This window comes from Chrysochloris asiatica, unplaced genomic scaffold, assembly GCF_000296735.1.
Source record: "Chrysochloris asiatica unplaced genomic scaffold, ChrAsi1.0 scaffold00017, whole genome shotgun sequence".
NCBI classification, from domain to species: domain Eukaryota; kingdom Metazoa; phylum Chordata; class Mammalia; order Afrosoricida; family Chrysochloridae; genus Chrysochloris; species Chrysochloris asiatica.
This window is the reverse complement of record NW_006408535.1, coordinates 27,527,016-27,538,686: the sequence shown is the minus strand read 5'-3', so window position 1 is coordinate 27,538,686 and position 11,671 is coordinate 27,527,016. Positions and strand designations below refer to the sequence as shown.

General features: G+C 42.4%; 1 protein-coding gene across 1 annotated transcript; it reads right to left on the bottom strand.

The window, feature by feature from the left end:
- Positions 1-4,228: 4,228 nt before the first annotated feature.
- LOC102839263 (duodenase-1-like) lies at positions 4,229-7,565 on the bottom strand. The gene is made up of 5 exons (XM_006835511.1): positions 7,472-7,565; positions 6,277-6,421; positions 5,702-5,837; positions 5,237-5,491; positions 4,229-4,390 (listed from the first exon to the last, which is right to left on the bottom strand). The coding sequence occupies exons 1-5, from the start codon at positions 7,524-7,526 to the stop codon at positions 4,229-4,231; spliced, it is 753 nt and encodes a 250-aa protein (XP_006835574.1). The 5' UTR covers positions 7,527-7,565.
- Between the last annotated feature and the right edge of the window lie 4,106 nt (positions 7,566-11,671).

The following is an 11,671-nucleotide window of genomic DNA, read 5'->3' as shown; positions in this document are numbered from 1 at the left end:
CTTCTTGCCTTTGTAGCCCCCCACCCCCATTTTGGGTAGCCAATGTCCAAGTTGCCCATCCCTGTCTACTCTGTGTGTGGAGGGGGTGGGAATGATTCTTCATGTTAGGACTTGTTCTCTCTTTTGAGCTACTGCTTTCATAGGTGTAGGTCAAGTTCATCAAATTGTATGAGAGTACTTTTTTTTAAAAGAAGATACTTCTTGAAATAAAGACTGACAGGAAAAATACAAAACAATATAGGCAGACCGACTGATTCCTACAAGTCCAAGCAAGTTGCTTGCCCAGAAGACAGCAAGGCAAATGGTCATGTCCCCTCAGAGCAAACCCCCTTCCAAGTCTAAGACTCAATGGGAATACACACTGTGATTGGTGAACACGTTCCTCACCAATACGGGGAAGTGACGGAAAAACAGCAATGAAGCTGGGAGCTAAGCCCTACAATGTTCAATAGACTCCTGTGAACCTAAGAGGAGAACTGGTTGCCCAGCAGTGTGGCAAGACCTGGGGATTCTTTGGCCCAGAGTCAGTGACACAGCCACAGAACTAGAGTGGAAAATGAAGTGTCCAGCTGATAAGAAGAGAGGGCTTATGAACAAGAACACCCACACTTGTAGCTAATACCCACTTGACCTGGCTTCAATGACTGGATGATGAAAGCTCAACTAGAAGAAGGAAGAAGAGGAAAAAAAGAGTAATCTGATACAATTTGATGAACTTGACCTACACCTATGGATGTAGTAGCTCAAAAGAGGGAACAAATCTTTACAGCAAGGCTCATTCCTACCCCCTCCATACCCAGAGTAGACAGGGATGGGCAACTTGGACATTGGCTACCCAAAATGGGTGGGGGGATACAAAGGCAAGAAGTGACTGGCTTTCAAGAGGAAACCTAGATCCAGAGGGCGTGGAGGAAGGTAGAATCTCCACTGAGTAGTATCCAATCTGTCTATGCAGGACTGATAAAAGGAAATGAGGATAGCTCTCTTGTGAAACAATAGCGAATAATTGTTATCAGGACTGATTGTGAGGGCTGGAAATGTAAAGAAAGATGTTTTGTAGCAAGGAGGGGAGTGATTGACTTTGCAATCTAGGAGCAGAGGTCCCTGGGATCACTAAGGGAGAAGAGCGGAGAGCAGGACCCTACCCGGAGAAGCAGTGATGCCAGAAATGGAGTCAGAGATGATGACGTGGAGAGATGGAGCAGCTGGCGACTTTAGACCCAGAAAGGGAGAGGGGCTGTGTGAAGACAACTGGGGAGCAGGCTTGCAGGGTATATCCTTTGGTTGGTTGATAATGCATAAAGGGGGTTATAACCATGGCAATGAAATGATATATGATAGGATGAATGTAAAACTATTGTTCTCCCATGTAAACTATCACATAATTCACAATTGTTGTTGTTATTATTATGTGCCATGGAGTCGGTTCCGACTCCTAGTGACCCTGTACAGGGTTTCTGAGGCTGTAAACCTTTACTGGAGCAGAAAGCCTCATCTTTCTCCCCGTGGAAGGTAGTTTCGAACGCTGACCTTGCGGTTCACAGCACGGTTTGTAACCACTACGCTACCAGAGATCTTTATAATTCACGATAAAACATTAAAAAAAAAAAAAATTAGGAAGAACTTGCCAGACATTTAAGTCTATCTTCTCCAGGAAACAACTTAGCAGTCCTCCCTATCTGTCCTAGGTCCTGACTCCTCTTGTGGGTCTGCACAATGGCTGCCAAAGAGTCCAGAGGATTCATCTCCAGGAAGGTTTCTGAGCCAAAGATCATCTCTTATCCAGGAATGTTAGCAACAGATCACAGCGTGGGTGTGAGAGGACGTTTAAGATTTCATGCCGGTTCGTGGTCAGGGGTCTTGGTCTTTTCTTAACTTCGGTGTCACTTTTGATTGGAACTTTGTCTTTTATCTCTGAAAAGAGAACAAGGGCCTGTAACAATGATTTTCACATTAGTTTTGAAATATAGAATGATTTCCTCAAAGTAAATATAGTACTTAAACTGAATATATTTGTGAATAAGGAACATTTCTTTATACTATTTTTGTTTTGCTTTCTGCATTTTCCTCTTTTTGTAGTTGTGTTTTACAATTAGAGAATGAAGTACTTCTTATATCTGAAATGCAGGAATATTTTTCCATCAGCAAATCAGAATTTATGTGACATCCACTGCTGTTTCCTTGCAAATACTTCCAAGATCATAAAGAAATTGTACTGAGCGTGTTTTGTGGACAAGATATGAGAAAGTATACCTTTTAGGGTTGCACAAACCAAAGGAAGAGAATTACTGCACATCTCAACTGAGCCTAGGGTTGTGTGTATAACAGGGAGGCATTGTAGCAGGCATGGGACTTACATTCTACTCCTAGAGAATGTCCCATATTAATAACAAGATCTCAGAGCAGATGGATGCTGGGTGTACCTGGCACATGGCACATGAAGCCCATATTCATCAAAAGTCACATACTCTATGCATGACTCCTAAAGACAGAACTTCCATGGTTAGAAGTCCAGGTGTTTCTAGGAACTGTGGACACATCAGTAGCCATGATGGCGTAAGGTTAGAGGCATTCTCCATTTTCCCAGACCACTTGGACCTCTGATTGTTTGATTGTGCACAGGCAAGAACTTGCAGCAATGACTGGATACATGTTCCTGAAGACTCCAGTAGAATGGGTTTTTAAAAGCCAGACTCTAATGTATTCAGGCAATTATGTGATTGTTTTTCCAGAAATTGAATCTGTACGATTATGTTCAAGTCTACCCTCTCTCTGAGGTGAATTTGTTTCAGGGGACACATTTTGTAAACTTCATATCTAGAAACCACAATCATTTCCAAATCCATAGACAGTGGTTCTTGGGGCACATATGATCATTCATCCTAACTGTAACCATCAGTGAGAAAAACAAACCAAAATGCAAATATTTTTGTTTCTATGTCTTTCCCACACAGATCTAGTACATATGGACATATCTGGTGGGAGGGAAAGACATTAGACAATTTCAATGAAAATACTCAACACAGTTTCATTTGAGTGCATATGGCAGACTTGTTATATTCAGTTTAATGCCTGCCACTTAGTAGGTGTTCAAAGTGTATTTGTTGGTCGATTGGTGGCAACAACTGTGCTCTCCTTTCCTAATGCACAGAAAATCCTTCCTAATTCTAAAGTCTGATAATATCCATGCTATTTCCTAGGAATTTTAGCCTAGAGATCAGCAGTGAAAAGATGGGAAAAAGGTAAGAGACTCAGGCTACCTGGTGGACAGTGGACTTAGAGCTTATAGTGGGCACTGAGCTGGATGCTGAGTTGCATGCAAGTTGCTTTGGTCCTGTCTATTTGAGTGTTGCGACCAAGGGCTCTGGAGAGTGACCCTACCAGTTTAGCTCTCCTTGCAGCCTGCCCAGCACTTCTTCCTCTGAGTTCTTCTGTACCCGGACATGGACTGAGTTGGCCTTCCAGTGGTGAGGGCCTGCTGGAATCTACAAACAGCTCTGGATATCCTTGGTGACAAGATGAGGAGGAGGTCCAGTTTCGATCAGTGTGATCTACAGAGGGGACAGGAGTTGGTGGACTCTGAGAAGTCTAATCATAAGTGGGAATGTAGATAGAATGTAGCTAGAAGTCTGGGCACTGGGTTGTGTCCTAAGTTCATAGCAGGGCAGAAATTGGTAGGAAGGAGAATAAGCCTGGGAGATAACGAAGAATTTTCACAGCCTCCCCATCCAAAATTGCTATTTTCCCAGGTATGGGAGAGAAATGTCCTGGCATTGCTCTTCCCTGAGTCCTATGGCATTCCTGCTTGTTCTCCACAACCCATCTGGGATCTTCTTTCCTGCTTGGTCTCCACAAGCCATCTGGGATCTTCTTCCTGCCTGCCATGTAACACAGGGGAAGGAAGTTAGATGTTCACCCAAGCCCAACACCAGAAAGATTTGTGTTTTCTAGTAAGGGTGTTCAGCCTTGGCTCTCATGAAGCGCAGGCCATGGAGATACAGGGATGAGTAAGGAGGAGATGCATGACTACTTTGCATGGGGACCTGGGGATGTGGTGAGGAGAAATGGGAAAGCAGGATCCGGAGCTAACTTATGTTCTTGGACTATTTAGCTCAGAGTTGGATAACTTGAAAGTAAGTCAATGAATAAACAAGACAGGGAGCATTTCTTCTAACCCAGGACACTTTTATTAGAGTGCTGGACCTCCCAAGAACATCATCAATAGGGCTCAGTCTGATTTCTTGATTTGGAGGCTCTTTATGATCTCCTTTATCCATTTCAGGAACCTGGAGACTTTGGTGAAGACCCGTGGAGGAGTCGCATTCTTTCTTCCATAGGAGACAATGCCCTGAGCCACGTTGTCACACACGAGCGGGCCTCCAGAGTCTCCCTGTGAACAGAGAGGGGAAGGACTGAGCTGGTTCTCCTCCTGGTTCTGCTGCCCTGTCAAGTTTCACACTCCAGGAGAAGGTCACCGTGTATGGTGTGAAAAAAGATGGACTGTAGGCCACTGGGCATTCTCAGCTGCCAAATTTTGAGCATAGACATTGTTGTTGATTCACCTCACCCCAGGCTGTGGCCTACCTTCTGCTCGTATGTTCAGGACCCTCTCTCTATAAGGGACTGTGGGACTTGTGGATCCAGCTACTGCTTAGATAAACAGAGGCAGGCAAATGAAAATAGAGGACAGCATAGAGGACTGTCCACTAACCAAAGTGGCTGCCATCTTTGAGTTGCTGCCTGATTTTCGTTACTTCATATGAAGGGAGAGTGATTTTCTAGTGTTACCTGGTGTGGGGTAACCTTCCTCCCCCAACAAACAAACAAAGCAAAAAAGCAGTTGCTGCCATGCTGATTTAGCCTCAAGGCAATCCCATATGTTCCAGAGGAGAACTGCTCCACAATATTTCCTTACAGGACTCCTCTGAGTGGGTTTGAAGCATCAACTGTAGGTTGTTAGCTGAACTCAAGCAGTTTGCACCATCAAACCTTTGGAATGGGGCAGAGAGTTGCTAATTCTTTTGGAAGATAGACTTTTTCAGAGTCACAGTTGGTAGCAGAAGAAACCCTAGAGACTTCTCCGTTATCCTGTTTCCCTCCTCTCTTCCAAAGGGAAACCTCCCCCACCTCCATAATCTAGTGGATGAAGGAGTCCCTTTACTGATTGGGTCTCCTGGTCCCAGATCCCCTCACATCCTTCTCACTAGAGTCAGGCTACATAGATGCTACATCCCACCTGAAAGGTAGAAGCCTTTTTCTTCGGGTCCCCCACACATATCTCAGAGGCGCTTTTGTAATTGTTGTAGCGGGACACACACTCCTTGTCATTCTGCACAGCCAGGTTCACCTCATGCAGTTTCGATGTTGAAATTTTGAGTGAGAGTTTACCCCAGCCGGCCACACTGCATATCATCCCTGGTGTTATCTGGGTTTCTGTCTTAGGTAGCTGCAGTATGTCTACAGCATTTGTCAATTTGGCTCTTTTCTCCAACTGTTAGAGAGAGAGAAGAAAGTCTTGTTCAACATCAGCCTGCTGAGTCTACAGACCCTGACTGACTGCATGGCATTTCTGCGTGTCCAAGGCCCTGCAACTAACTAGTCAAACAGTCAGGGTGGGAAGATGGAAAGGTCAGGGGTCATGCTGGGAGGAGAACCTCCCTGGATCCTGGAGAGCAAGATACAGCAGGGGGTTATGCCTCACCTGTAGGAGCATGATGTCATTCACATGTGTCTTTTTATCATAGTCTGGGTGGGGGATGGGCTTTTTCACACGAATGAGCTGCTGTGTCTCTTCCTTCTGACTGATGTCATGGGCGCCCAAGGTGACATTCATGAAGCTGTAAAGAGAGAGGAGTAGGGCAGGGGGAGTCACAGGAGCTGTAGCCCAGAATGTGGGGAGAGCAGATGATAGCTAGGACAGGACAGACGTGTAATTTATGGAAATGGACGGGACAGGAGGGCTTGGGACTGAGCTCACTGTGCCCTCTTCTAGTAGCCTAGCAGAATGCTAAAGTCATTGATAATTTCTCCTGTGTTTCTCAGGGATCAGTTACCCACAAGGAAACTTGCAAGTTTGTTTGCATTTTGACCCCAAATTCATGCTCCCTGTTCTAAATATGATACAATTGTTAGTCTAGGCTCTATTCAGAAATCCCTCTGACACAGACCTGTTCTTCTCCACAAAATTAAGTTCCCTGTTTCTCACTCTGTATTTTGAGAAGTCCTTAAAGAAGGTAAGGTTTCCTAGGGTTGTGTAGACTCTGTGCTGCTCCTCACCTTCCAAAACAGTGAGCAGCCGTCAGAACAAAGTCTTCTTTGATCAGGCAACCACCACATTTATGTTTTCCATCTTTCCAGAAACGAACATATGCCATGTAGGGATGAGAGTGGGGCCGGGCTTCATGTCCCCCGATGATCTCCCCTGAATAAGAACACTGGTCTGCTGTGGGTACCACTGAGTCCCCCAGCAATTGTCTACTTGACTGCACTAGAATTCTTATGTATTTACTAGCCTGGGATGGCCTGAGGTGGGGTTGTTCGGGTTAGAGGCCTTAGCCTCCTCCTCTAGGCAAGAGAAGAACCATCTTGGGTCTGTCATCTTTCTTCTGGACAGAGTTGGAGGAGGGCATAGCTGTCTTAGGGAGAGCGATGTCCCAGAGGCTCCATAGAATTCCCCTCTTTATCTCTCTTGGTTGGAAATGAATTTCTAAGACCCTGAGAATCCTGTGATTATCTGTGATGGAACTGCTTTCAAATGGCCAGGACATATGTTTAGGGATCTAAATGGTCTTATGTCCTATTTCCTATTGTCTGACAGAGTAGGTGCCCTGGATATGTTCACTGGCTGCCTGAAGGAATAACTGCTAATTGCTGGATGAGGGTTGCTGGGATAGTGGGATTCTGGAGATTAGAGAACTTTGGGGTCTGCAAGAGATTGAGACCTGTGCTTGAAAAGAAGGAAGATGCTGAGGCATGAGAAGAAAATGCAGCATTTGAGAAATGGACTGAGGGGTCTTGAGGTAAAATAAAGGTAAACAGTGCTGAAGGGACAGTGGGTCCATCAGTCCCAGGGTCAGCTGAGCTGTGTGCTTCTCTTACAGACTGATGGGTGAATGAAAGGAGGATTTGTCTCACCCCAGACACAGAAGCCAGGTTCACTTTACCCTGTGCAGAGATATTTGATTTTTTCTCCTTTCTTGTTTCCTACTCATGGCATTGTACTTGTAGGAAAATTCCACTTTACAGATGAAAATTGTACAACATGGGGAAGTAAAAGTACCCCATGAATCATCTTAAGTACAGATGTTCGTGCTTGTCCTGCAGATAGCTTATCAAGACTTCACTGGGGTCCTGGAGTGGGACAGGAGTAAGGGAAAAGTTTCCTAATAGATATACAGATATGTGCAGAAGGAGAAGATCAGTGTCTCCTATGGCATGAGGTGGGGACCTGAAGGGTGGGTCAGTCACTCACCTGTCTCTGTCCTTGGTACCAGAATGCAGACTAAGAGGAGCAGGAGGAGCCGCATCTTCACAGGCCGATTGTCCTGGTTGGAGTTGCTGAGGCTTCCTCCTGTCTTGCTTTTATTGCCCAGGAGAGGAAGAGGGTGGAGGTGAGCTCAGTTTTCTCATGTTCTACTCTGGTTTTGTGGTGTATCATCATAACAGGTTTTCTACAATAGATGCCCTTCACCCTCACCACAACCCCACCTGCTGATGTTTTTTGGATTTTTTTTTGATAATAAAGTGGTCACCTCATCAGTCCCCACAGTTGACTCAGAGCAGGGACCGCGGGTAGAAGATGAGGGCTGTAGATTGTAGGATTACCTAATAGAAGTACTAGAGTCTCAGAAACCAGTGTCCCCAGTGATATAATCAACAATGGTTTCATTTCAACATTGCTGAGTCCATCAGAGCAATTATTTTTTCAGATGCGTGTTTAGACTCCTTTCTTGTGCTTGGACCAAACATATCACTTTCCTTAGTGAGATAATTAATTATCTGGTGGAAGAGACAGAATCATCTGTGACCAGAATACAGTATGTTTAGGGTTATGGATGAGGGACACATTAGGCAGTAAGCAGGGAGGGCTATATACTAGACCCATGTAAGAAACCCATTCGTCATCATAGTGGATCACTTTTGAATCCATGAACTTTAATGGGAAAGGACTGGTTAACACAGGGCAGGTCCATGTAGTGAATTACTGATACCCTGGGAAGTGGGAAAATGTGCCAGGCATCTGTATACCAATAATTGCCCTTTTAGTGTTCTCTGTCCTCTGTCCAGAGATCCAGACTTCTGATGTAACAGACTTCACTGTTACATTACTTTCTAACACATGGGATTCCCAATGAGTCAAACTTGGCTTGAAGACCATTAAAAACAAGCTTATTAAAGGTCCATAGAAAACATTTGCTAGACTGTTCTTAGTATTTCACTACAATGTAAGTGAAGGATTGTTCTTACAAAACAGAGCAAATCATATTCTGTTCAAAGAACAACTATGGGTCATTCCACTTTGACATGTATTGGTGTGAGTCTGTCTTCCCTGCTCACAATCATTCTTTGTTGTTGTATTTAAAGTTTGCCTGTTTTATTTTCTTTATTCTCTGTTTCACTTCCTATTTTTCTGAAGACTGAACTTAATAACAAACAAAAAGTTTTAATGTAAGAAAGATATATAAATGCATAAAATAAAAGTTCTTATAATCCAATTTTTTTATTGTTATTAAGTGCTGTCTAGTTGGTTCTGGAGTCCTGGTGTGGCACTGTCGGTTAATGCGCCAGACTGTAAAGACATTTGAACTGCAAGGTCGGTGGTTCAAGCTCACCAGCTGCTCCTCAAAAACCCTATACAGGGTCGCTATGGGTCGGAACTGACTTGATGGCACTTCACAACAACAACAACAGTTGATTCTGACATGTAGTCACCCTGTATAGGGTTTCCAAGGCTGAAAATCTTTGCAAGAGTAGAAAGCCTCATCTTTCTTCTGCAGATGACCTGTTGAGCTCAATCCACTGACCTTGCGTATTACAGTTCAGGGCTTATTCTATGAATCCATGGTTCTCCTAATCTATTTTAAGAGACATAAAAAGTACAGGGTTAAAAATAAGCAAATCACTTTGACTCTTGTAGACACAGACTTGCTCTCTCTTTTTTTTACCTCGCCACACTTTCATTACTTTGAAATGTAACCCCTACTGAAGGCAGTAGTCCTTGATCTTCATCAGTAAATATTTTAAGTCCTCTTAGATTTCAGCAAGCAAGGTTGTATCATATGCAAATTGTAGCTTGTTGATGAGTCTTCCTCCAATCCTGATGCCATGTTCTTCTTCATATAATACACTTTCTCAGACAATTTGCTCAGCATACAGATTAACCAAATTTGGTGAAAGAATGCAATCTTGGCACACGTCTTTCCTGATTTTAAATGATTTAGTGTCCCCTTGTTCTGTTCGAACAACTGTGTCTTGGTCTATGTATATGATCCCCTTGAGTACAATTAAGTGTTCTGGAATATCCATTCTTTGCAATGTAATCTATAGTTTGTCATGATCCACATAATCAAAAATGTTTGTGTAGTCAATAAAGCACAGGTAAACACCATTCTGATAGTCTCTGCTTTCAGCCAAGATCTATCTGATGTTAGCAATGATTTCCATGTCCTTGTCTGAATCCGGGACAAACCTCTTGCAGTTCCCTTTCAATGTACTGGTACATTCATTTTTGACTTATCTTTAGGAAAATTTTACTTGCATGTGATATTAATGCTATTGACTATTGATTTCCTCATTCCGTTGGGTCACTTCTCTTTGGGACAGCCAGAAATATGGATTTCTTCTATGCAGTTGGCCGGGGAGCTGTCCTCCAAATTTCTTGGCATAAATGAATGAATGCTTCCAGTGCAGTCTTTTAAATTATTGTCAGTCTGATAAGCAGTAATGTTTTCATTCTGCTGTAATTTGTATTTATTTGGAAACAAGATGTTTAAAATATCTGTTTATATTTTTGTGGTTGTTATGTTCCATGGAGTTGATTCCATCTGACTTCAGCAATGATATCCCTAGTCCATGTCCTTTTCTGAATCCAGCTTGGTTTTCTGGGAGATCCCTGACAATGTTCTGCTGCATCCTTTTCTATTATATATATTTTGAATACTTTGTGTTTATTTCTTGTTGTTGAAAAAATACACAGCAGAACATACACCAATTCAATAATTCTTCATATATAGTTCAATGACATTGGTTACATTCATCAAGCTTCACAGTTATTCCATTCTTCCCTTCTGAATTTGTCTTCTCTGCCTAATATAAACTCACAACCCCTTAATTTCCTATCTGATGTTACTAATGCCAATTTGATCCTTTATAGGTGGAATATTCAAAGAATACAACACTCAAGGGACACAGACTTTACTAAGTAAGCTAAGCTATTATTTGATATCAGGGGATATGTTTGTCTTAAGATTGTTCAGGGCAATACTTTTATGAATTCATCCAGTTATAGGCTTCAGAATATCTGGATTGCATGAGAACTTGAAACTTTCTTCCTGAGCCATATTTTTTAACATGTGTCTTAAATGCTGATTTGTTCCTTAGCTCTTTGTTCTACATCAGTCATTGGCTGCTGTTGAGTTGATTCTGACTCATGACAGCCCCTTTTTGTCAGAGTAGCAGCCTGCTCTATAGAGTTATAAATGGCTGATTTTTTTTTGAAAGTATAAGGATATGAAAATGTTTGAATGGGTGGACCTCAAATTCCTGAGGAACATGTACTTTGCCAAGAAGCACAACTAGAAGGGTCTGAGGAAGATGTAGACCAACAATGCTAAGACCATAGATGTACATGCCAAGGCCATCAAGATTTTCATAAAGTTCACAGAATTGTAATGGACTTGAATGAGAACAGTGTACCCTTCCTTACTAAACCAGGACGCTTTTGATACGACTTTGAGTCGCACTCAAGAGTCCCCCGTTCCTCTGAATCCAGTCTGGGGATATCTTATCTCCCACCAAGTCAGTTTCTCTCCTTTTTTCCAAAGCATTTCCTGCCAATAGGGACTGAAACTCAAACCATAACCTTCTGTTATGACCAGATTCTTTCTGTTCCCATTTTTGTCAGTAGCTAATACATGGTTTGGATTGCTACCTATTGAAATGAAATGGAATGTATGATTTGTTGAATGTAAAACTGATGATCTGCTCTGTAAGCCTTTACTCAATTCACAAAAAAAGTTAAACAAGAATTGTGGGGGATGTTTCTCTAGTATTGAACTAAGAGAAAACACATGGTAGAATCAGGACAAATGTGTGTGAAAAATTTCTCTTTTGTGCTTCTTGATAAGAGGAGAGTCATTCTTTTAAGAGTGTTGGAGGTAAAGATAGAAAAGATGAGAAAATCTGAGAAAATCTGTGTCTAGAATAGTAAAAATATCTTATTTATTTTTAAAAATGTGCTTTTAATTTTTCTTTAAAATTGATTATTAGGAAAATGGTGGATTTGTAGTATAAGCACTGAACTATGAACCACAAGGTCAGTGGATCATGCTAAAAAGTTTATCTGGAGGAGAAAGATTAGTCTTTCTGCTCCTACAAAGATTTATAGCCTTGGAAAGCATATACAGGGTCATTGCAATTGAGAACCATCTAGACAGCACTAGAGACACCAAAA

Coding starts and splice junctions, on each gene's coding strand:
- LOC102839263 (XM_006835511.1), bottom strand. CDS start 7,526: ATGCGGCTCCTCCTGCTCCTCTTAGTCTGCATTCTGGTACCAAGGACA. Junction 5,838..6,276: donor GCTGCTCACTGTTTTGGAAG/GTGAGGAGCAGC, acceptor CTCTCTTTACAG/CTTCATGAATGTCACCTTGG. Junction 4,391..5,236: donor AAAAGGCTTCTACCTTTCAG/GTGGGATGTAGC, acceptor CTCTGTTCACAG/GGAGACTCTGGAGGCCCGCT.